The sequence below is a fragment of the Heteronotia binoei genome, chromosome 5, assembly GCF_032191835.1.
Source record: "Heteronotia binoei isolate CCM8104 ecotype False Entrance Well chromosome 5, APGP_CSIRO_Hbin_v1, whole genome shotgun sequence".
In the NCBI taxonomy this organism is placed as follows: domain Eukaryota; kingdom Metazoa; phylum Chordata; class Lepidosauria; order Squamata; family Gekkonidae; genus Heteronotia; species Heteronotia binoei.
Window position 1 is genome coordinate 20,449,269 of NC_083227.1, and position 25,287 is coordinate 20,474,555.

The window sequence follows — 25,287 nt, forward strand, 5'->3', positions numbered from 1 at the left end:
GAGGGGTGGGGGAGATCTAAAACTGGCTGCGGTTTTAGAAGGGGGCAGACCGAAGTGGAATGGTTATTCCCGTCGGTGAGCCGGCTCAGCCGCGCCCCTCCGCTTCCTTCCAAGTTTCCCTGAACGATTTTCTTCTCCTTGGGGGCAACTTTTTCCCAGCCTCCTTTAACCCCTATCCGCTGGGGGACCCCCGACTTCTCCAGTCCCCGGGACGTCCCCTGCGGCCAGCTCCCCAATCTTTCCCCCTTCTCTCCCAGGCGCCTCCAAAAGCCTTGCAAAGGAGGCCTTTCCCTGGCGAGGTCCCCCTTCCAGACCGGCCCTTTTCCCAGAGACTCTTGGTCCGCGTCGCTCGGCGGGCCATTGATTGGGCGCCGGCAGAGAGTCTGTTTGCAGGAAGGGAAACGCCCCTCGCTGCTCCGGGAAAGAAACGAAAGTATCTGTTCCTTTGCTACTTTCTTGGAGGCCAGCATGGCGGCTGAGGGTCCTGTGCAGGAGCTCTGCGAGGAAGCCTCTTGCTCCATCTGCCTGGACCTCTTCAGGGACCCGGTGACCGTCGCCCAGTGCGGCCACAACTTCTGCCGAGCCTGCCTGACCCAGAGCTGGGGGGAGGCGGGGGCCGCCGAGCCTTCCTGCCCCCAATGCAGGGGACCGGCGCAGGAGGAGAACCTCCGCCCCAACCAGCAGCTGGCCAGCTTTGTCGAAATAGCTAAGAGATTCAGCCCTTCGGCAGGGAAGGGGGCGGAAGCGAAGGGGGGAGAAGGAGAAGGGGGCGTCTGCGAGAAGCACCGGGAGCCCCTGAAGTTTTTCTGCCGGGAGGACGAAGCCCCCCTCTGCGGTGTCTGCAGAAGATCCCGGGAGCACCGAGACCACCAGGTGACTCCCCTGGAGGAGGAGGCTCAAGAGAAGAAGGTAAGAAATCTTTGTGCATCTTCAGTGTGGAATAGCTGTGATTTCTTCCTGGATAACGACCCAAGCTGATGCCTCTTGGACCGCCAGTTTAGGGAGAGCCAGTTTGATGTAGTGGTTAAGTGCGCGGACTATGGGAGAACCGGGTTTGATTCCCCACTCCTCCACTTGCACCTGCTGGAATGGCCTCGGGTCAGCCATAGCTTTCACAGAAGTTGTCCTTGAAAGGACAGCTGCTGTAAAAAGCTCTCTCATCCCCACCTACCTCACAAGGTGTCTGTTGGGGGGGGGGGAAGGTAGAGGAGATTGTAACGGCTCTGAGATTCAGAGTATAGGGCAGAATATAAATCCAATATCATCATCCTTTGATGTAATCCAGTCAAGCTCTTACACTGTGCTCCATTTCACCACAAGACTTAAGGCCATAAGAGAAGCTGTGGTAGATCAGGCTGATGGCCCCTCCAGTCCAACACTCTGCATCACACATTGGCCAAAACCCAGGTGGCATTCAGGAGGTCCACCAGCAGGGCCAGAAGCCCTCTGTCAAGATCCCTTGCCACGTTTTATTTTCTTGCTGTTATGTGCTGTGTTGAAACACCTGCTATGCTGTTGGGAGAAGGAAAGTATTTTGGGCCCTCTAGCACTGTCTGCCTTTCAAGGTCGGCACTATCTGCTGGAGTGATTTGTTTTACAGAATGCTGTGATGAAGTGAGAATGTCTGCCTTTGTAACTTTAACTGTTTTGAACTTATCTCGCGCCAGAAAATCCGGCATGCTTGTAATGGCTAACTGCTTCTATAAATATTCACACATCTACATCCCACTTTAATTTCGCCACTGGCCTTGCCAGTGGTACTATCCTGTCTTGCAATAAACACTAATCCTGATAACATGGAGAGTTGTTATTATTGAAGATAGTCATAGACCTGACACCCTCCCTGTGTTGTCCCTCCCAAGTACCAAGAATACAGAGCATCCCTGCCCCAGACAGAGAGTTCCATCAGTACCCTGTGGCTAATAGACACTGATGGACCTCTGCTCCATATGTTTTTCCAGTCCCCTCTTGAAGCTGTCTTTGCTTGTAGCCACTTTCACTTCCTGCAGCAGTGAATACCACATGTTGATTATTCTGTGGGTGAAGGGGAGCTGGGAGGTTTGCAAAATCTAGACTCAAGATGGGAGAGGGGCTTTTTTTGTGTGTGGATCCACCTGCTGCAGTGGCCATTTTGTGTTTGGCTCTGCCTCCTATGGCATCCATTTTGGGATGGCACTCACCACCCTCTCTCACAACGCCAAAGGGATCTGCAAGCTAACTAGGTTGGAAGACCACTCTAGTGAACCCTCACTTCCATTCTATGTAATGTAGGTATGTTTGGGAGAGTATTTGGGCCCAGATTTTCCAGTTCCCTTCATTTTTGGCTTCCTCCTCCTGCAGCAGTTCCAGATGCTACCTGAGGTCTCATTCCTAGAGCTGAGGAGTTAGGGCATTTGAAAATTGTTAAAGAGAGAGTTCAGAAATACGGGGGGAAATAAAACCAGTGTGATCCCTTGTTTTTGGCATCAGACAGTTGTGGCAGCTAGAAAGGAAGGAGTTTGCCAGAAACACCAGAAGCCGCTGAAGCTCTTCTGCATGGACCATGAAGCCTCCATCTGCATGCTCTGTGAGCAGTCCCAGGAACACCAATATCACGACATCATTCCTCTGGAGGAGGCCTCCCAAGAGTACAAGGTAGGAAATCTACCAGATGGATCATGGTGGGGAAGGTGTGTGGATCCTCCCCAGCTGAACTCCTGGGTGTCCCACAAAACCTTTTTGTAGGGCGACTCTTGGGCTTTGAGTCCAGGGTGGGAGCAACCAGATCTGTCTTTGGTGCCTATCTCCTGGTTTTGCTGCTACCTTGCTAATGCCCTCTCCCCTCCTGCCAAGGGGATGAAGCTATCTGGTCAGCCATCAAGGGGCAGCAGCATTTTGGTAGAAAGTTTTAATTCTTTTTTCCCTTTGCACTATTTTCTTGCATTATTTAAAAAATAGCTTAGTTGCTGTTATCCCTCTGACAGGGGTAGCAATGAACACAGGACATGCTGCATATCTAGTTTGGCCTCTGGTGACAGTTACGCTTTTTATGTTTTACTAGTAATAACTAGTAATAAGGCCCGTTGTGGGGAGAAATACAGCAGGCACTAGAAATTTGCTATGGGTGAGTTTCATGGCCTTACATAAAAGAAGCCATGTTGGATCAGGCCAATGGCCCATCCAGTCCAACACTCTGTGTCACACAGTGGCCAATATATGTGTGTGTGTACACACACACACACACACACACACATATATATATATATACACACATAAATATATACTGTGGCTAATAGCCACTGATGGACCTCTGCTCCATATTTTTATCCAATCCCCTCTTAAAGCTGGCTATGCTTGTAGCCGCTACCACCTCCTGTGGTGAATTCCACATGTTAATCACCCTTTGGGTGAAGAAGTACTTCCTTTTATCCGTTTTAACCTGATGCTCAGCAATTTCATCGAATGCCCACGAGTTCTTGTATTGTGAGAAAGGGAGAAAAGGACTTCTTTCTCTACTTTCTCCATCCCCTGCATTATCTTGTAAACCTCTATCATGTCACCCTGCAGTCAACGTTTCTCCAACCTAAAGAGCCCCAAGCGTTTTAACCTTTCTTCATAGGGAAAGTGTTCCAAACCTTTAATCATTCTAGCCTTGGCAGGGGGAAGACCAGGAAGACCCAAGTGGCTCTGCCTACTCGCCCCACCCATTAAGCTTTTATTTTGGTCTTCCATCCAAGTATCTCAAATCCATCTGCCCTGCTTTGTCACACTAAATATTTCTAGCAACAGGCACTGAGGGGAAAGCAAAGGCAGCTCTGTCTGTCTTTCTTGCTCTCTTTCCCCTTCTCCATGTTATACCTAGGATAAAAGGGATGCCTTTTTTTTGTCTGTGTCTCCTCTGGCTGTTTGGTTCCCCAGAGGAAGAGGGGGAGGAGTCCTCAGCCAACTGAGGGACAGCTTTCTTTGACTGTTTCCCTCTTCTTCCCTCCCTCAACCAATGGAGGAAAGACTTTCTTTCTCTCCTCTGTGAAATGGTACCTCATTTCTCAACCAGTGGAAACAACAGACCTTGAGTGATGGTTGATGGGCCAAAGGTTGATGGAGTGCACACCACAGACATTGTGAGACCTGAGTTTGGCTTTACCACAGGGCTTTTATATATATATAGGATACTACACATCTGAAAAGAAACAAACCTCAATTTTGGCACCTCTCCCCCTCCTAGGATCAGTTCTGCAATTGTGTGGAGATTCTGCGGAAGGAGAGAAACAAAATCCTGGCATACAAAGCCGACATACTGAAGGAAAGCCAAGACCTGCTTGTAAGTATTGCTGGGAAGTGAAAACTTACAGTCCCAAATGCAGAAAAGTCATGTGAGCAGAAAGTCTCTTGCTATTGGGAATGGCTTGATTTCCCACAGGACAGTTACTGAAAGACCCCTTAGAATTACATTTTGTGAATGTTAAGAGGAGTACCTTTCCTCTCAGATCTCTGATGAAAAGGTTAGTTTACTGTACCAGTGCAAAAGCTGCAAGTGAAAATAATCCTAGCGTCTCTGGGTGTGGAGACTCGATAAGCTTGTTTGGCTCTTTTGTCTCAAACAGGCACTGGGAATGTACACAGGGGGAAAACACTGAAGAAAATTCAGAAAACTCAAGCAAGATGGCAGGCTTCTCTAATTTGGAATGGCTTGGTTTCCAACAAAGAGCAAATGAGAGACCACTTAGAAGGAGCTTTTCTGAATATGAATATAACCTTTCCTGTTATATTTCTGTAATTGAAAGGGTTGGGTGCCATAGCAATCCATGTGATAGAAACCTTAACATCTTGGTGTGTGTCGGGGAGGGGTAGACGTGAGAAGCTTCTTCGACTGTTTTTGTCCTTTGCTGCTGCATATGTTATCCCTCTGGCCAGGGCTAGCCTGGGACACAGGACATCCTGTCTAATTTGGCATTCACTAACTGTTTTGCTTTTTGTTTTGTAAGGTAAAACAGTACTCCAAGAAGAAGTTAATGCAAAGATAATTCATGTGGACTTTGGATGGGTCTTTCCAAATTTTTCTCTTTTCCTACCAAATGTTGATACTATCTCCAGGAAAGGCAGAATTGCCCTTTCCGTAGGAGTCTCCTGAGAGCCCTCTTCCCCCACTGTCTGCATTCTTCTTTTTCTGTCTCAGAGGCAAACCAAAGGAGACCGGCAGAAGATGGTGATCAAGTTCAGGCAACTACAGAAGTTTCTGGAGGAAGAAGAGGAACTTTTGCTGGCCCAGATGGAAGAAATGGAGAAGGAGGTGGTGAAGAAAAGGGACCGGCAGCTGGCCAAGCTCTCTGAGGAACTCTCCTCTCTGGAAAGCCTCATCCAGGAGATGGAGGAAAAGTGTCAGCAGGCAGCCAGAGATCTCCTGCAGGTGAGAGGGTGGCAGGAAGAGGCAGGGTATCGTTGGGGAGAGGGCTGGCTCCAAATCCTCTCTGTGCCTTCTTCACTTACCAGAAAAGCAAGCCAGCCCAGTTTATGTTACTATATACAACGCAACAGGGAATCACGGAAAGTAGACATAAATTAAATAGAAAATCACTGTGAAAACTAAGGAAAAATGCTCTAATAACTATTTTACAACAATGAAGGTATTGACATATTCCCTTTCTACATGTAATCAATTCCATAAACAAGTGCTAATAACAATACAATCCATATTCCGTTCAAAGAATCCATATTCCATGGTCTGCTAACAAGTTTTCAGGTCTGCACAAAGGCCGCTTTCCTTTACATCTCCAGAAAGTTGCGGACTGGACAATCTCAGCCAGTCCAGCCCCTGGAAATGCATTCTCCCCCCACCTCTGCCCCCTCCCAGATAAATTGAGGCTGCTCAGCTTCCATCTCAGGAGCAGAAGTGTGTTTGTGTGTCAGTCAGTCTGGGGGACCACATGCAAGTAAAGCCAGGTTCATGGGTAGCTGTTTCAAGAAAACAAATAGGAATGAGGGTCAGATTTTTCACAGTGAGTTTTAAAAGGAGGATATCTGTGGGGACAGGGTATGTAGCTTATATTTCATGCTTGGAGGTTGGCACGTTCAGTGTAGTGGTTAAGACTAACAGTCTTTAATGTGGAGAACCAGGTTTGATTCCCCATTCCTCCACATGCAGCCAGCTTGGTGAATTTGGGTCAGTCACAGTTCTCTTAGAGAAGAGCATTTCTCTCAGAGCTCTCTCAGTCTGTTGTGGGGAGAGGAAGGGAAGGAGATTCACTCACTGAGTGAAGGACAGGGTATAAATCCATTCTCTTCTTCCTTCTATGGACACCATCCTCCACCCTCTGCCTCTGGGCTTTAAAGAGGGCAGTGGCTAGATTGCTATAGTGTTGTGACAGTATAATCTGCTGCACTAATCCCTAGCTTTTGTTTTAATGAAAGTGCAGGCTGCACATTTCCAGTTATATCTGTGCAATGATAAGGACGTTACTGTTTTAAAAAATGAAAGCTAGGGATCAGTATGCTGTTATAATGCTAGTGTAATCTACGTATTATTTTTAAGCCTGGAAAATGCCCTCCAGTGGAAAGAAGAGAAATCACAGTGACACAGGGCTGAGACTAGGAAGTTTGCTGGGAATGCCTCTGCATCTGTGGGTGGCCACAACGGGAACACACCCTAATCCGTGGGCTTCCTGCCTTCCACCTGAGGAAAAATCCATTTGTGAAAGTTGCCACTGTTGAGTTGTCAAAGCAGATCACCTGGCTCTACTTTTTCTGCTGATATTAACTTCACAGAGATTTTCTCTCATAGATCTGCCAGAGTCTATGAGTGAAGTCTGCTAGCTGGACACAAGCAAAAGGACAGAATGGAAAATCTTCCAGAGTCTGAGGGGTCTTCCTGGTATGGTCTTTTAGCAAGCACTGAGGTCTCTTTCTCTGCCTTTTTTTTTTAGGATGCCAGAAGGACCTTGCAGAAGTAAGTAGGCCTTTAACATTGATCTTCTTAATGCTGGAAGTGGACTGGGTATCCTGTGGAGAATGTGGTCCTTCAGGATCACAGCTGAGAGTAAAATCAGGTGTAATTAAGAGCGTGGATCCCCATCTGTATGTCAATGACAAACAGCTTCATCAATAGGAAATTGGGGGAGGGGGAGTTCTGGGTTTGGCACCTAGCTGTGCATCTCTAAAACAAGGGTCCCCAACCTTTTTGAGGCTGCAGGTACTTTTCGAATTCTGACATGGTGTGGAGGGTGCTGCCACAGGAGACAGTGCCATTCACAAAATGGCTGCCACAGCTTTCCTTCAGTCAGACAGTGAAGATCCTTGTGTTGTGGTGGCAAATGCTGCCAGAACAATATTTTTACAAAACACCTCACAAAACACAGAGTTCAGGTCTCCGTTTCATTCATTCCACAAAATGGCAGGTGGTGAACTTCACTTGGCCCAAATAATGCCTTGGTTGGCATCGGGGCTGGCTGTAGGGGCACTTGGATGTCCTCCCAACCCAGTCTGATGATGACAGCCCAATCCAAACTGACGTGCTCCATGTGTCAAGGAGGTATACTACACATCACGAATCAGGAGTTGGCATGTCTTCCATGTTTCTACCACTGTTCCTAAACCACATGGCATCTAAACATTTTACTCAGAGCTTTTTTGAGCAGGAACTCCTTTGCATATTAGGCCACACACCCTGTGATGTAGCCAATTCTCCAAGAGCTTACAGTAGGCCCTGTAAGCAGAGCCCTGTAAGCTCCAGGAGGATTGGCTACATCATGGGGGTTGTAGCCTAATATGCAAAGGGGTTCCTGCTACAAAAAGCAGAAGCTTCAATGATGGAACATTCCTTTTCAAAGAGTCCCTCAACTTTCTGTGCTTTCAGCCTCTGGCTGTCTCTTGGCTTTGTACCAGTTCCTTCCTCTGCTTATCTGATCCATTTGGGGGAGGGGGGGAGATGAGATTCTGAAATGGGTGGATGGCACGTAAATGGCATTTTCTCCAGGTATGAAGAAAAGGAGTCGTTTGAGAGTCCAGCAGTTTCTCCTCTTGCACTGAAGTGGCGCGTCTGGGACTGCTCAGATTTTTTGGAGGACATCAAGAAGCAATTTAAAGGTAATGAAGAAATGCTGCAGGAGTTTCAGACTGGCCTGATGTGTTTTAGTCTGCTCCAGGCTGACTTTTTAGGGGTGTCAAACTAATTTATGAGGGCCGGATCTGACAGAAATGAGACCTTGTCGGGCTGGGCTGTGTGTGCCATAAAATGTAATGCCAGGTAGCAGAGTTATAAACTTTATAAAGGACACAGACAAACACAGTTTAAGATTTAAAAAAACTTAAAATTAATTATGCTTAAAACATTAGCACTCAGTCATCTTAAAGGTGTTTTCTTTGTATCTCCTGAACTGGGCAAAGGAAGCTCCTTCCTTCCTTCCTCCCCCCCCCTTCCTTCCTTCCAAGGGAGGAGCCTCAGACAATGGAGAAAATAGAGGCTTTGCTCTGTAGTTCCTGGGCAATTGAGCAAGCCATGCAAAGTAAGCTGTGATGTAGAAGGAAGCAAGAGAAAGGGAGAAGGAAGCAGATGACAGTCAGTTGCTCAGCAACCTGATAGGAGCCCTCCAGGGGCCTGATTCGACTCTTGGGCCACTTGTTTGACACCCCTGGCTTATTGTCCACAATGTAAGGATTACAGCACATGAAGTATGATTTTAAAAAAGTTTGCTGTAATAGTGCCTAAATAAAACTTAATTTGTTGCAATCATTATGTTATTAAAGATATATTATTGTCCAATTACATACACAGTAGAATAAAATATATACTATTGGAGCTGAATATACCTTTCCGGAGAGCCAGTTTGCTGTAGTGGTTAAGTGTGTGGACTCTTATCTGGGAGAACCAGGTTTGATTCCCCACTCCTCCACTTGCACCTGCTGGAATGGCTTTGGGTCAGCTGTATCTTTCGCAGGAGTTGTCCTTGAAAGGGCAGCTGCTGTAAGAGCTCTCTCAGCCCCACCCACCTCACAGAGTGTTGTGGGGGAGGAAGATAAAGGAGATTATGAGCCACTCTGAGATTCAGAGTGGAGGGTGGGATATAGATCCAATATCTTCTTCTTTTTCTTCATACAAAACTCAAATAATTGCAATGATAAGAGGAATTGCATTGTGTAGATTTCTATGTTGCTGATATCTAATCATTACTATGACCATGCAAGGGCAAATTGGGAGGTGACAGATGGTAAAACAATCACCTAAAATGATAGGAAGCGGGAAGACACTGCCCTTCAGGCATCTGCATTTAATGAAGGCACCCACCAAGATCCATTTCGGGGACACACACCCCTTTCTCTTTGCAGTGTGCCTGTGGCCAAATCAACTGCAGTGTGTCTGTGGCCAAATCAAAACTGTTCCCTTCAATTGTGTGTGTGTTTGCTTGAATATGTCCTTGCTGAATGGACCACAGTGCTGTCTTAGTTACACCCTTCTGATACCATTGAAATCAGTGAGTTCAGAAGGGTGCAACTCTGCTTAAGATGGCACTGTGGAAACTGATTCGAATCATCCTAAATTTAGCTGGATTGGATACTTGGACCACAGTCCTTAGCATACTATCTATGAGGTGGACCTCAAGTAAAGCAAAAGTGAAAATGAATTTGAATATTTGTACCCTGATTTCCCCCCAGAAATAGCTTCTATTTATTTTATTCGATTTTTAGCCCGCCCTTCTCATAGAACAGGCTCAGGGTGGGTTACATCACAAAAACAATCAACAGTAAAAAACCAATTTAAAATATATAAAATCTAAAATTACAGAGAAAAATAGGTACTTAAATGGCAGGTTCTGCCTCACAGCCATGGCCTATTGTCCAGGTCCAGCAGGTCTTATAGCACTGGGATGGAATGAAGGGGGGAGGCGGATAACAAGTGATGTCCATTGCCTGGCGAAAGAGCTCTGTTTTACAGGCCCTGCGGAATTGAAGCAGATCCCGTAGGGCCTGGATCTCCAGGGGGAGCTCATTCCACCAGGCAGGGGTCAGGGCCAAAATGTAACCTTTCAGCTGTAACTCTGAAGAAATACATGCCTATGGTACCATGAACTCACAAGTGACTTATGGTGACCCCAGCCAGAGTTTTTCAAACCAAGTGAGAAACAGAGATGGTTTGCTGTCTTCCCCTCCCCCCCGCAAAGTCTTTTTTCACTCATCCAAGTACTGACCCAGCTTAGCTTCTGAGATCTGACGTGATGGGACTATACCATTCTTCTGACCCTCCCCAAGAGAAAATAGACAGTATTATTAACTGATATTTTTGTCCTAAGATTGGTAATAAGCACAAGGGTCTCACTTTCTGTTCCTTTGCTTCCTCAGACACTCTGGAGTCTGGCCTTCACGTGCAGAAAGGTACATTTTTCTCTATACACTAATCAATTATTTCTGAACGAAAAAGCTTCACCTGACAAGTTTTGTGTTCTCCTACGTGGTGTTTTCAGAGTCAACACTACTAAATGCTCTAGTTTTGTTTCTCAAAATTTTACCCTCCATGCCACAGCCAGTTCCTGAGGAGGTCTGTAAGGATGAAAGAAAAGGTGAACTCTGAGAAGATGAACTGCTTCTTTTCGTCTAGCTGCTGTCATATTGAAATGATGGGAGAACAGTTGCTGGGGAAGAGAGCGCTTGAGGGCCTTTTAGAATCCTCCCCTTGAGAGGCACAGACCAGGTGGGGTATCCACTTTCCCCAAGCGGATTTCCCTGTGTGTTTACCAGGTTCCTCTCAGTTTCAAGACACTATAAATTGTGTATTGGATTAATGGGATTTTTTTTAAAAACACCAGCTCTGATGATGTCTCCCATTTGTTCACACACAATTTGTGTTTGATATTTTGGAGAAGAACTGGAACTATGTCCCCTCAGACATGACCCTCTTCTTTAGCTTGGTCTGTTGTCTCCTAAAGTATAGACTTCTGGGGCAGGAGGAAACAGTCTCCTGAGTACATTGTATAGTAAATTCAGAGAGAATGAAGGTTGAACTGGGAACTGGGCTCGGCAACTGGCCATTCAGACATTCATGGATGCAGGTCGAATGCTGGCTTAGATCTGTTTTGCTCCCTTCTGCATAGGGTGGATTGTCCACTGTTTGAAGTGAATATGTTTTCAAACAACACTTGTGATATATTTCAATGTATTATTTACCAAATTGCCCCTTCCCCCTCCCTGGTATTAAACTGGTCAAAGTTGCAGAGCTCATTTTTGGAGAGAGGTTAGATATCGAGGAGATATTAAATCACCAGGATATTAGATACATGAGTATTTTGAGGACAGCAAAGTGACTTTCAAGCCATTTCTGTCTCACTGAAAAGTTATGGATAAGCCAACGGTACCACAGTAAGAAGCAAATCTAACACCCCCCCCAAAATTGTGGAATGATAATGAAAATCAGTAAAGGATACTAAAAAGTTCAAAGTTTCAATTAAGCATGTCAGTTTCCGACTTTAGATACTTCAAAGATGATTCACCCGCTCCTACGGGGAAATTAAAGTGCTAGTCCTCCAATGATTCCGTGCATCACAATTCCTTACAGTCTCAAATGTTTGCTTTTGAGGTTTCGAGTCGCAAGGTTGAAAGCTTTGCAAATTCAAAACGATGGTTTCTTCAACACAGCAGCCTGAACAGCAACGCTACCGTGCGTAGTGCTATGTGAAGTGATCCGTTGTTAACTGATGTGTGGGAAATACCTCCACAAAGAAGGTGTAATCAAACAGTAACACATGCTAGTGTTGCTGTTGAGGATGTTGTGTTACCCACTGTTGAAAAAACCATCGTTTTGAATTAAAACAAATAATTAAAGGTTCGGTGGATTGGAAATGTCATTCTCAGGATACAGAAAACACTTGTACAACCATAGTGGTCCATGCAACCCCCTAAAGAGGAACAACATTCATGTAATTCCTTTTGTCAGGAACAATCAAATTGGCCTTTGTGCCAGTTTTGGAGCACAGCAGAGGTCTTCATCATGCTGGATACTACAACAATTAAAAAGTTTTTTGTTTTGTTTTTTGCTGTCAAGTCACAGCTGACTGACAGTGACCCCATGGGGCTTCCAATGCAAGAGATGTTCAGAGGAATTTTGCTATTGCCTGCCTGTGCATCATGACACTGGTATTCCTTGGAGGTTTCCCATCCAAATACTAGCCAGGTCCGACCTTGCTTAATTTCTGAGAGTGAGCTAGCCTGGACTATCCTCTTCCCTGGATTCCTGTAGGAGAGGGGCTTTGCTTCCTGGGCCCAGTCTTGGCCCTGCCTGCAGGGCACTTAGATGTTACTGACTGGGCTCTCTCAAGCACTGTAATTTCAGAGTCTTCCCTCCCCCTTCCTTTTATTTCCTTTCGTGGTCAGCCCTCAGTGCTCTTCTCCTCCTCCTCCTCTTTTTGGGGCAGTAGCTAGGGGCTCCTGGAGGTTATTCTGGCTGTCCCTAGGAGGTGTGGAGGCCCCGCCCCAGGTGCCTACTTACAAGTAGGAAAGGAGCCATTTTTTGTTGGCTAAGGGGTGGGTGCGGAGATTGCCAAGGGGAGAATACTTTCTCAGAAGGCACTTGAGTCAGAGTGGGTATGCTGATATGACCCTAATGGGCTTTGTTCCTTGAATTTTGGTTCTTTCCTGAACTAGTCGGCCTCTCTCAGAGTTCTTCACACTGTTCTCTGAGTGGTTTGTTTGGGGGGAGGGGCGGGTTGGGACCCTTCTGGAGAGAGTGTTGTACTGCTTCAGGGACTGTCCTGGCTGCCGGGGGGACCTTCCGCCAGAAGTAGAGACTGCCCTACCCCAGGAATACAGAGAGGGAAGACTCATGGTAATGACACAAATCTTCTGTTCTTGTGTCTGATTTCTAACCAAATAGCCATTCTTTTTCTCTCCCTCACTGTTCTCTGCTTGGCATAGGATATGGGAGGAAATTTATTATTTATTTTATTTATTTATTACTTTACATTTATATCCCGCCCTCTCCGCAAGCGGACTCAGGGCGGCTTACAATATCATAAAAACAATCAATTCCATAAAACATATAAAACCATAATACACTTGTCAGTTTAAAACTATTTGCGCTGTCTCAATCCAGTCTGGCGGTATTGGGTTCTGACTATGATCACCAGCTTCTGTAGGATGTCCGGTGGCAGCCCATTTTCAATCAACCAGAAAAGCCTGTCTAAACAGTTCGTTCTTACAGGCCCTGCGGAACGCCGACAAATCCCGCAGGGCCTTTATAGCTTCTGGGAGGGTGTTCCAAAGTTCTGGTGCTGCCACCGAGAAAGCCCTAGATCTTGTTGCACATAGCCTGGCTTCTTTTGGGCTAGGGGCAGACAGCAGATTTTTTGTCCCTGATCGCAGTGCTCTCTGGGGGATATATGGGGAAAGGCGGTCCCGTAGATAGGCAGGTCCCTGACCATAAAGGGCTTTAAAGGTTAGTACCAACACCTTGAAGCGAACTCGGAACACAACAGGCAACCAGTGCAGCTCTCTCAGCACTGGCCGAATGTGCTCCCGTCGTGGTAGCCCCATTAACAGCCGTGCCGCAGCGTTCTGCACTAGTTGTAGTCTCCGGGTTAGCGTCAGGGGTAGCCCCATGTAGAGAGCATTACAGTGATCTATTCTTGAGGTGACCGTAGCATGGATTACCGTCGCTAGGTCGCTGCGCTCCAGGTAAGGGGCCAGCTGCCATGCTTGCCGAAGATGGAAAAAGGCAGATCTAACAGTGGCTGCCATCTGAGCCTCCATTGTAAGGGAGGACTCAAGGAGCACGCCTAAGCTCTTGACCTTGGGGACCGGTATCAGTGGCACCCCGTCAAGGGCCGGCAGCTGGATCTCTCTCCCCGGACCGCCCCGACCCAGGTAGAGAACCTCCGTCTTCGTCGGATTCAATTTCAGCCGACTCAGTCTGAGCCAGGAGGCCACGGCTTGTAATGCCAGGTCTAGGTTTTCCAGGGTACAGTCAGACTGGCCACCCATCATTAGGTAGAGCTGGGTGTCATCCGCATATTGATGGCAACCCAGTCCATACCTCCTGACAATCTGGGCAAGGGGGCGCATATAGATATTAAATAGCATCGGGGATAGGACCGCTCCCTGCGGCACCCCGCAACTAAGGGAGTGCCTCTGGGATGCTTCCTCCCCTATCACCACCCTTTGTCCCCGATCTTGGAGAAAGGAAGTCAGCCATTGCAAGGCAGATCCCTGTATCCCCACATCGGTAAGGCGGTCAGTCAGTAGCTGGTGGTCAACCGTGTCAAAAGCGGCTGACAGATCTAATAACAGCAGCACTGCAGAGCCGCCCTGATCCAGATGTCGCATAAGATCATCCATGAGGGCGACCAGAACTGTCTCCGTCCCGTGACCTGGCCGGAAGCCGGACTGGAATGGATCCAGTGCGGAAGTGTCCTCCAGGAATCCCTGCAGCTGAGTCGCCACCGCCCGCTCTATGACCTTACCCAGGAAGGGAAGGTTTGACACCGGCCGATAGTTCGCCAATGTGGCCGGGTCTGCTGATGGTTTTTTTAAGAGGGGACGGACCACTGCCTCTTTAAGAGGTGTGGGAAAGATCCCTTCAAACAGGGACCTATTGATGATGTCCTGTAGTGGTTCACGTAGCCACGTTTGGCTAGCCTTTATAAGCCAAGACGGGCACGGATCTAACCTACAGGTCGTAGGGCGTACGGCTGCAAGGATCCTGTCGACTTCCTCCAGACTTAGTGGACTGAAGGAATCCAGAATTGAACCAGAAGACGTGCTCGGTGCCCCAAGTTCATCTACTGTATTAATTATGGCAGGTAGGTCGTGTCGGAGTGACGAGACCTTATCTGCGAAATAGCTCGCAAAAGCCTCACAGCCTATTTCCAATTCTCTACTATTTTGTTTGCCCTGTGGCAATTCTGTTAATGACCGAATTATACTAAACAATTGTGGTGGAAGCGAGGTCGCAGATGCGATTCTGGATGCAAAGTGTTCCTTCTTTGCAGTCCGAATAGCCATCTCATAGGCCCTCATAAATGACCTATATGATGTTCTCGTAGCTTCGTCACGAGCGCGACGCCATTGTCTCTCTAGTCGTCTTAATCGTCGTTTCATCGATCGCAGCTCTGGGGTATACCACGGAGCGGATCGTGATTGAGGATGAAGAGGACGTCAGGGGGCGATTTCGTCGATGGCCTCAGAGAGCCGGTTGTTCCAGGTCTCCACCAGTCCATCCAACGAGTCGCCGGTAGGCCAAGGGTCCTGCATAGCCATCTGAAGCCGCAATGGGTCCATCTGACTACGCGGGCGAGCCAAAATCTGCTCACCGCCTAAACGGGACAGGGGTGGTATGTCCACACGGGCCTTCAGGACCTGGTGGTCAGACCATGGCACTGCCTCAGCAGATATCTGACCCACTGTTACTCCCGCCGCGAAGATCAGGTCTAGTGTGTGCCCAGCCTGGTGTGTGGGCGCTGTTACATATTGGGAAAGTCCCAGTGCTGCCATGGAAAGCACTAGGTCTGTCGCGCGAGTGGAAGCTGCGTCCTCGGCATGGACATTGAAGTCACCCAAGACTATAAGTCGAGGATGCTCCAATGCCCAGCCTGTTACAGCCTCCATCAAGGACGGCAGGGCACTGGCTGGTGCGTTAGGCGGACGGTACACCAGCCAGATTGCCAAACTCTCCCCAACGTCCCACTCCAGGCCCACACACTCCATGCCCTTGATCTCTGGCGGCGGAAGCATCCTGAAGGAGCAATCCTCCCACATGAAAAAGGCCACCCCTCCCCCCCGCCCGCTAGTCCGGGCCTGGTGAAGGACGGAGAACCCAGGCGGGGCTACTTGGGAGAGAGCAACTGTCTCCCGCACCCAGGTCTCCGTCACGCAAGCCAGGTCCATGTCCTGCCTGATGAAAAATTCTTGCAGGACTGAGGTTTTATTATTTATGGACCTGGCGTTGCACATCACCAGGGACGGAGGCGAGTGTCTCCACTTGGGCGTCCCACTTGCCATCCTTGGGATGGGACACAGGCTGGAAGGGGGGCGAGCCCTCTTGTGTCTCGTACTCCTTCCGTTCACATTCTGCCTGCTCCCACCGCTGTACTTTCCCCTCCCCAGGAGCACTGGAATCCCCTGGCCCGACATCACTTATCACGATTTTCCGAAGGCTGGGTCTCTGTCTTAAGTCAGCAACCACACGTGTTCTGTTCCTTTGCCCACTCTACCTAAAAATTTCTAACCACTACTAGTCATCTCAACCAATTAAATAGTGATAGTTTTAATAATAATTATTTTTTTTTCTTTTTCACCCCCTCCCCCTACCCTCTTCTAATTAATTAATCCCCCCTCCCCCTACCCTCTTCTAATTAATTGGTCACTATCTTACCTCAATTTAGTGGATAATAATCCCTTAGGTCAGATAAAACTATTCAGTCAAATTTTAAATCAATTTAAGACCCCAAAATAACCCTAAATAATAGGTGGGGTGGGCCGCTGGTTGCAGCCGGTAGTTTGTTTACTGGGAGATTAAAGTGCTGGTGTGCTGCAGTTCTTCCAATGCCGAATAATTTTGACACTGAGTGTTCTTGGTCTCTTTACAAGGAGAGTTCTCAATCTCTTTTAAGGCATAGGGTGGCAGGTTTTAAAGTGCTGGAATATTGCAGTTCTTAAAGTGCTAGATAGTTTTGACCTTAGGTGTCTCGGTCTCTTAAAGGTGCAGGAAGGCAGATTTAAAGTGCTAATACGCTGCAATTCTTAAAGTGCTGGATAGTATACTGCAGTTCTTAAGGTGCTCTTTAAAATGTCAGTGCGGAAAGAAGGTGCAATGTGCTGTAAATCATTGAATACTGGCCAGTTATTTAACATAAGCTAGTCCTGATCTCCATAAAGTGACTGTGCAGTGTAAAGGTATCAGAATATGATGTGCAGAGGTAGTGCGGAGGTAGCAGGGGGCAGGTCACAGCTCATCGGATTTTTCAGTGTCTATTTCTTTGGTGTAGCTTTCCTGCCCGCTTCTCGTTCACCGCAGGATCGGGTCAGCCTCTGCCCCTCTTCAGGGTCAGGCGTCCCAACCTCAGGTTCTTGTGTGGGTCTCCTCGGTGTTAAATCCACCGGCTCATCGATCAAGTCCAGTCCTCGCTCCTCTGCCCCCTCGCAACTCTTTATCTCGGCTGCCCGACCGAGCCGCCCACCTCGGTCCGCGGCCGCAGCCTCGAACAATCTCCCGCCTGGGGGGAAAGCCGCGTCCTTCACTGCACACTCCAACCGGCCAGCCACCAGTACTCTCCCCGCCGGCTCTGCGTACTTCGTCGCCTGCCAGCGATTGTGTTCCTGTGGAGTTTTATTGTGTATTTTGTCTGCCTTCTCTTGAAGCGCACAGGGAGACTGCTCTGCCTCTTAAAAGGGTGGGAGGGTCTTTGAATCTAGGAAAGGGATAGGAGGAGGCCATGGCTGGCAGGAGGAGGAAACCCCCAACTGATGCCGTTTCTCTTCTTGTTTCCCCATTTCCCCCCAACAGCAAATGTGACTCTGGATCCAGACACGGCCCATCTGCAACTCATCCTGTCTGAGGATCAGAAAAGCATGCACGTCGAAGACAGTCTTGACATAGCAAGATGGCAGGAAGCACTAGATGCTATGGAAGCAAGATTGACAAAGAGAATGAGAGAAGCAATAACAGAGCTAAATAGAGACACTGAGACAAGTGCAGAAGATGTAAAAAAAGATATTGAAAATCTCAGAAAAGATTCACACAGCTCTGCAGAAAGTGCAAAAGGTAGAAGAAAAGGTGAAAGACCTAGATACGAGAATGGATCATGTGGATTCCACTATGCAAAAATTGCAGGAGAAAGCATTACTAGCTGACTGTAAATTAATGGAGAATCAAATAAGGTTAAGAGGGGTGCCTGAGTCTACTACTACTGATTTAAGGCCATATATAATTGAAATAATTGCTGAATTTTTAGGAGAAGACCCAGAAAAAACTGATCATTACTATGATTATATCTACAGGGTAAATTCGGAATATGCAAAAAAAAAATAAGTCACCAAGAGATGTGGTGGTAAGAGACTTGGTGGGAAGGATTCTTAGTAAACAATTCAAAAGCCCACTGGAGGTGGATGGCAGTAAAGTAAGAATTATGAAAGAACTGCCAAGGAAAGTCATCAGTGACAGGAGACTCTACAGAAGGTTGACAGAAAAGCTGAGAGAAAAAGAAATAAGATACAGATGGGAACTTCCAGAGGGTTTGAGTTTTGAATTCAAAGGATGGAGATTTACCATCTCAACCATTCAACAAATGACAAAATTTCTGAGTGAGCATAAAGACTTTGGGGAATCAGATCAAAAATAAAAACCATTGTGGATTACAAATTAATATCTTGGCATATAAATGGACATAACTCACCACAAAAAAGGGCAATTTTTCATTGGATTGGGAAACAAAAATGTAATATAATTTGTCTACAAGAAGTACACATCAGACAAATGGATTATAAATTTTTAAACAACTAGGTGTGGAATTTTTTTCATTGGCCAAGGAGAAAAAAAGGGGGTAGTTTTTTACATCAAACAAGAACTGGACCCGAAATTAATCTTTAAAGATGATGATGGCAGATAAATTGCGGTAGAAGTGACCACTGAATTACAAAAGAACTTTGTTGCTGGAAATATATGCTCCAAATGGAGCAACAGACTCTTTTTTTAAAGATATAATGCAACAATTAGACCAAGTGGTGTACGATAATGGGAGATTTTAATGGAACAGTGAAAAATACTCTGGACAGAACAGGGGGAAAAAATTAATGAAGAGAAACTACCAAAATCATTTTTTGAATTGGTAAAACAAGAAAGTTTAGAAGACATGTGGAGGGACTTAAACACCAAAGAACGTGACGATACTTACTTTTTGGCAAGGCATAACTCTTGGACGAGAATTGATATGATTTGGACCACAAAAGATCTTGGACTTTTAACAAAGAAAATAGAGTTACTTCCTAAAATAAGAGCAGACCACAATCCAATATTGTGGTCTGCAAAATCAGGAAAAAAGATTCTAAGGTAGTGGATAAATGAGGATTTGCTACAGAAACAGGAAATAGTGGTGTCTCTGGAAAAGGAAACTAAAGACTTCTTCCAAATAAATGAAAAGAAGATACCCAGTTTCAAATTGTGTGGGATGTATATAAAGCGGTGATGAGGGGCATTTAGATTACATTGAACAAGAAGGATAAAGAGCCAAAAATAAACAAATGATGGACTTCCAGAAAGAAATTGGCAAAAAAGAGAAAGAGCTTAGAAAACGACCTGGGAAAAAGAAGATTATAGAGAAATTAAAACATTACAAAGCCAATTGAGCCATTTGTTGAATAAAGAATTGGAATGGAATTTTAAAAGTTTACAGCAAGAAATCTTTTGAAGGTGCAAATAAACCTGGAAAATACTTTGCATGGCAAATAAAAAAAGAAGGGAAAATAAAGTAATTAACAAAATTGTATCTGGAGAAAAAGATCTTGTGGACCATGAAGGCATTAAAGGGATATTTACAAATATTATGCCAAATTGTTTAAAAGCAAAGGGTAGATAGAAAAAGAATTGATGAGTACTTACAGAAAATTAAGATTAATGCATTAACAAAAAACATGGAGAATATGTTGAACAACCATTGAGAAAGGAGAAATAGAGGAGGCGATCAACTCAATGAAATTAGGAAAAGCACCTGGGCCAAACGGCTTCACGGCAAAATTTTACAAAGTTCTTGCGGAGACGCTATCACCAAAACTTCAGATACTGATGAACACTATAAGTTTAAATGGGAAAGTTCATGGTACGTACGTGGAAGGAAGCAGTAATTTCTTTGATACCAAAAGAAGACAGACACCACAAATGTGAAAAATTATAGACCAATTTCATTATTAAACAATGACTATAAAATATATGCAAGGATTTTGGCAGAATGCCTTAAACAGCATTTGAACAGTTTTATTAAAGAAGAACAAGCAGGATTTCTTCCCAAAAGACAAATTAGAGACAGCATAAGAACAGTTATAGATACTATTGAATATTATGAAAAGCATCCTGAAAAAGAAGTTGCATTATTTTTTGCAGACGCAGAGAAAGCATTTGATAATGTGCATTGGGACTTTATGTTTGCAGTGATGGAGAAATTGAGATTGGGAGAAGATTTTATCAGAACGGTAAAGGCTATATATTCTGAACAATCAGCAAGGCTCTGCATTAACAGAAAAAATGATAATGAATAGAGGGCACCCTTGTCTTGTTCCTTTATCTCCATTGATATTTATAATGACTTTAGAGGTTTTGTTAATTCAAATCCAAGATGATAAAGAGATAGAGGGGCTAAAAATGAAAGGTTTTTTTATAAATACAGAGCATTTGCAGATGATGTGATGTTTATAAATGAAAATCCCTCTCATGTAACACCATTGCTGCTTCGTAAGATACAAGAATATGGAGAGTTGGCAGGCTTTTACATAAAGAAAAATCAAAAATTATGTGTAAAAATATGTTAAAGAGCAAGCAGGAAGAGCTACAAAGGCTAACAGAGTGTGAAATTACCTTAAAAGTAAAGTACTTAGGTGTAGAAATAACAACGAAAAATATTGATTTGTACAAAAACAATTATGAGAAACTCTGGCGCAAGATAGATGGAGATATGATTAAATGGAACAAACTGAACTTATCTATGTTGGGCAGAATTTCTGCAATTAAGACGAATGTATTACCAAGAATTATGTTCCTGTTTTAAACAATTCCAATAGTGAAAGACAATAAACAATTTAATACCGTATTTTTCGCACGTATTAAACAATTTAATACCGTATTTTTCGCATTTCCCCCCCCCAAAAAAAAGTGTGGGGGGGGAGTGTGTGTGTCTTATGGAGGGAATACTGCAAAAAAGGAGCGTAGGCAAGGGCGAGCTCTTGCCGGAGTGGACCTGCCCGGCAAGCCCAGCAGGGCCAGGATCTCGCGCTGCATCTCCCGCTTCTCCCAACCTGGTAGTCTGTTCATATTCACACCTGAATTTGTCCTTTGGGCTCCAGGAACAGGGCAGCGGTGTTTCCTGCTCGTCCATGGCCGGGTAGAGTCGCCTGAGGCGCCGCTTGAGCTCCTTCTCTTGCTCGTTGAGGGCCGGATCGCCACAGTGAGGGAACGGGGCCGGGGCGCTGCTGCTTCCGCCGCCAGACATGGGCCCCGCTGAGGAAGAGGTGGCGGCAGGGGCTGTTGTGGCGACAATTGCAGGCAGTGGTGGTGGAGAGGGAGGCAGCGGGGCCGAGGTGGCCGGTGGTTGCAGCGGAGGAGGCGGCGGGTGAAGGAGAAGCGTAGCTGAGGTGGGTGGCGGGGGGTTGCCCAGTGCTTGAGGAGCTGTCGCCGGGAGTTTTGGCAGCTGTTGCTGTCCGGACATGCCAGCCTCCTCTTCTTTCTCGTCGGCTGTCGAAAATGAACGGCGAGTGGAAGGGAGGGAGGGAGAAAGTATCAATACTGAGGGGTGTTTACACGAGCAGCCTTCCCTGCTCCTTCTCCAGAGCCAGAGTAACAGCGCGAGAAGAGGGGCAAAGACTGGCGGCAGAGGAAGAGGAGAGCAGTGTGGGGGGGAAGGCGGTGACTCGGCTGTGTCATCTCCCGCTTCTTGTGCCCGCTGAGGCATCAGGGCGAAGGCTGCGGCTGCTGCAGGCAGGAGGCGACATGATGGGCCACTTGACGCTCCCTGCGCTCGCCCACCAGCAGCAAGAAGAGCAGTGGCAGTAGCTGCATCGCGCTGGGTGCACTGCCGCCGTCGGGGCGGCCCTTTAAGCGGAGCGGGCCAAAGCACGTGCGAACTGGGCAGCTGCTGGCAGGGCCTGGCCCTGCCCTTTCTTCGGCGGAGGCCGCGGCCATGTATTGAGCGTCAAGGCTGGGAAGGCTCCCAGGCGACGGCCCTCCAGTCCGGCCCCCTCCCAGGAGACTGAGGGCGCTACCTGGGTCAGGTGAGCTCCTTGGGGCAGAGACTGCAGCCAGAGAGTCACGGTGGGTTCGTGTTGCGCTCCATCGGGGCCTAGGGTTGCCAGGTCGAAATCAAGACATATCTGGGGTCTTTGGGGATAGCGCCAGGAGCAAGAGAGTTCTGGCCGACATATTTAAAGGAACCACATTCTTTTAAAATGCGTTCCCACCATTTGGAAATTATGGAGGATGGGTTCAGAATTTTTTTTTTCCTGTTTTCCTCCTCCTTAAAACTAGATGCGTCTTATGGAGCGAAAAATGGCAAAAAGAAGCTTTCAGAATTTGTATGGGCTGGGGAAGAAACAAGAATTAAAATGAAAATTCTGACTGATGCGAAAGAAAGAGGTGGATTCCAACTGCCTAATTTAAAGTTGTACCATGATGCAGTTTGCCTGGTGCGGATTAAGGAATGGATGACATTATCAAACAGAAAATAATTGACATTAGAAGGACATGGAAATGTCTTTGGATGGCATGCTTACATGTATTATGGGAAAAATAAAATGGATGGTTTCTTCTCACATCACTATTATCAGAAGCAATCTGTTTAATACCTGGTCAAAATATAAAAGATATGGAGATGAGAGGAAACCGCTTTGGATTGTACCAACAGAAGTAATAAAATTGTATTCAGATATTACAGAAGAGAAAGGATTTACATATAATGAACTTTTAAAAATTCAAGGAAAAAAGTTGGAATTAAAAACAGCTGAAGAAATACAATATAAATATAATTGGTTTCAATTGCAACAAATAAAGAGCTTGCTTGAACAGGACATCAAGAACTACGGAATAAGACAAGAACAAACAGAACTGGAGAGAATGCTGTTTGGAGAAAATGAAAGGCTGATCTCAAGGACATATAAATTATTATTGAAATGGTCTACGGAAGACGAAGTAGTCAAATCACAAATGATAAAATGGGCGATAAATATAAATAAGGAAATACAAATGGAGTCATGGGAATATTTATGGAAGAACTCTATGAAAATTTCTACATGCTATAACATTAAAGAAAATTGTTTTAAAATGTTATATAGGTGGTATATGACACCCAAGAAATTGGCAAAAATGAACAATCAGTTGTCAGATAGATGTTGGAAATGTAAAAGTCATGAAGGATCTTTCTATGTGGTAGACTTGCGAAAAGGGGAAACAATTTTGGCAAATGATTAAGCAGGAGATTTCAAAAGTTTTGGGATATAATATTAAGAAGGCACCAGATATTTTCTTGTTGGGATTACAAATGGAAAAATTTCAAAAGCAAGATAGAGCAGTAATCTGGTATATGCTTTCAGCTGCACGAACTTTATATGCGCAAATGTGGAAACAAGATAAAATACCAGGAGTATGGGAATGGACTCTGAAAGTAGTATGTATTGGAGTAAAATGGACAAACTTACAAGAATCTTAAAAGAATAAGATTTAGAGAAATTTAAAAACGACTGAAGAAAATTTCAAAAATACATTGAAAAACAATGGAACGTTAAAGGACACTTGGTGATTTTTGACAGTGGTTAACTTTTAAAGAAACGATATATGGATTACAGTTATTGGACTATTGGATTATAACCCTTTTTGTCTTTCTTTTTTTTCTTTTTTACTTCCTTACGATTAAGAAGAAATATGATGATGGATTATTATTACAACTTTTGGGTTTTTTGGAAGAAGATTCTTTAATAGATAAAGTTTATTATAATAAATTAGATTAAATAACAATTTGGGGACGCTTGCTAAAAAGGTATGCATTGCTGGGGGTCACAAAAGGGGAGGGGTGGTGTGGTGAAAAAGTTATATATGTGTACTAACATTTAATGATAAAGGATGATAACGTGGATACAATATATTACAGTACAATAAAATTGTTTTAAATAAAAGGGTGGGAGGGTCTTTGAATCTAGGAAAGGGATGAGAGGAGGCCATGGCTGGCAGGAGGAGGAAACCAAACAGGCCAGGGGGTGAAATCCCCAACTGATGCCGTTTCTCTTCTTGTTTCCCCATTTCCCCCCAACAGCAAATGTGACTCCGGATCCAGACACGGCCCATCTGCAACTCATCCTGTCTGAGGGTCAGAAAAGCATACAAGTTGGAGAAGAAGCTCAAGCTCTGCCTGACAGTCCTGAGCGATTTGACTTCGATTGTGCTGTGCTGGGCCGTGAGGGATTCACAGGAGGCTGCCATTTCTGGGAAGTCCTTGTGGGAAGTGAGGAAGAATGGTCCTTGGGGGTGGCCAGAAAATCTGTAAAGAGGAAGGGAGACATCACCTTTAGTCCTGAGGAAGGGTTCTGGGAGGTGGGGAAGTGGGAAGGCAGCTACCAAGTTTCTGAAAAAGACCTTGATCCTCTCCTGACTCTGAGTGGGGAGCTGAAGAGGATCCGAGTGTGCCTGAACTATGCTGGGGGGCGAGTGGCCTTTTTTGATGCTGACCGAGCAGCCCTTCTCTACGAGTTCTCTGGAGCCTCCTTCTGTGGAGAGACTCTCCTGCCCTACTTTTGGGTGCATGGAGAAGGCCACCTCAAAATCTCTTCCTAGGACCTTTTCTTCACACCAGGACCATCAAGAAGAAAATATTATTTCTCAAGAGTGCCCCTTTTTTGAGTCCTGTAGAGGCCTCTCTTGTCTCCAGTCACCAAAACAGACTGCAGTAAAGGGGACATTTCTCCCCCCACCCCTCCATTTTCCAACATTCCTTTCCCCTCCTTTGTATCTTATTTCTTAAAGCAACAGTAACACCTTTCACATTGTAAAGGATAACAGGCTTGTACTACAGGAGAGCTCCAAACAGACCATCAGAACCCTCTCCAGCCTCCATTATCCTCAAGGATGAGAGGAACCACTGCAGAGGAAGAAGAGGTCCCGCATGTTTCTATTATTCTGGACTTCCTCTTTTCTTTACTGGACACCATCTGCTAGGATTTCCCAGTGTTCAGCCTACACTTTCTGACAGACACTGAAGGTCTTGTCGCTATCCAGGTTCCTGTGTTCACAGCATTTGTTTTTCAGTTGTACCAGAGACTGAGAAGGTGTTATGCTTTTTATAAAGTTATGTTGTATTGAAATCTCTGCTGCTTGGTTTTTTTAAAAAGGGGGTGGGGATGGCAAGCCATTTCATAACTCCCAGACAAGCCCCAGAGGGTGCCGTCATTTACTGACTCGATCCATCTACAACTTTGCAGTTGGAGAGGAAAATCAGGAGGTGGATTTGCGTAACCAGGGTCCTGCTGAGCTATGCTTGCGTTAAGGTTACTCTTCTGGTTGTTTTTGTGACTCTTCTCAAATCATTATGGGTCCTTTCATCCACACAGCCATCTCACTCTCCTTTGTGTCTCCAAGGAACGGGGCAC

At 45.8% G+C, this 25,287-nt stretch overlaps 1 protein-coding gene across 2 annotated transcripts; it reads left to right on the top strand.

Annotated features, from left to right (window-relative positions):
- Window positions 1-416: 416 nt before the first annotated feature.
- LOC132572177 (E3 ubiquitin-protein ligase TRIM7-like) lies at window positions 417-25,002 on the top strand. 2 transcript variants are annotated; one of them, XM_060238981.1, is made up of 9 exons: window positions 417-909; window positions 2,470-2,634; window positions 4,205-4,300; window positions 5,156-5,386; window positions 6,900-6,922; window positions 7,949-8,058; window positions 10,309-10,341; window positions 17,459-17,716; window positions 23,958-25,002. In XM_060238981.1, exons 1-9 carry the CDS (start codon window positions 469-471, stop codon window positions 24,473-24,475), a joined length of 1,875 nt encoding a protein of 624 aa, XP_060094964.1. In that variant the 5' UTR covers window positions 417-468; the 3' UTR covers window positions 24,476-25,002. The 2 variants fall into 2 exon arrangements, with proteins under 2 accessions (XP_060094964.1, XP_060094965.1); XM_060238982.1 differs by lacking the exon at window positions 17,459-17,716.
- Window positions 25,003-25,287: the final 285 nt, after the last annotated feature.

Excerpts from the sequence above, each read along its gene's own strand:
- LOC132572177 (XM_060238981.1), top strand. The coding sequence starts at position 469 with ATGGCGGCTGAGGGTCCTGTGCAGGAGCTCTGCGAGGAAGCCTCTTGC. Across the intron at positions 6,923-7,948 it reads GCCAGAAGGACCTTGCAGAA|GTATGAAGAAAAGGAGTCGT; the intron begins GTAAGTAGGCCT and ends CATTTTCTCCAG. Across the intron at positions 8,059-10,308 it reads CATCAAGAAGCAATTTAAAG|ACACTCTGGAGTCTGGCCTT; the intron begins GTAATGAAGAAA and ends TTGCTTCCTCAG.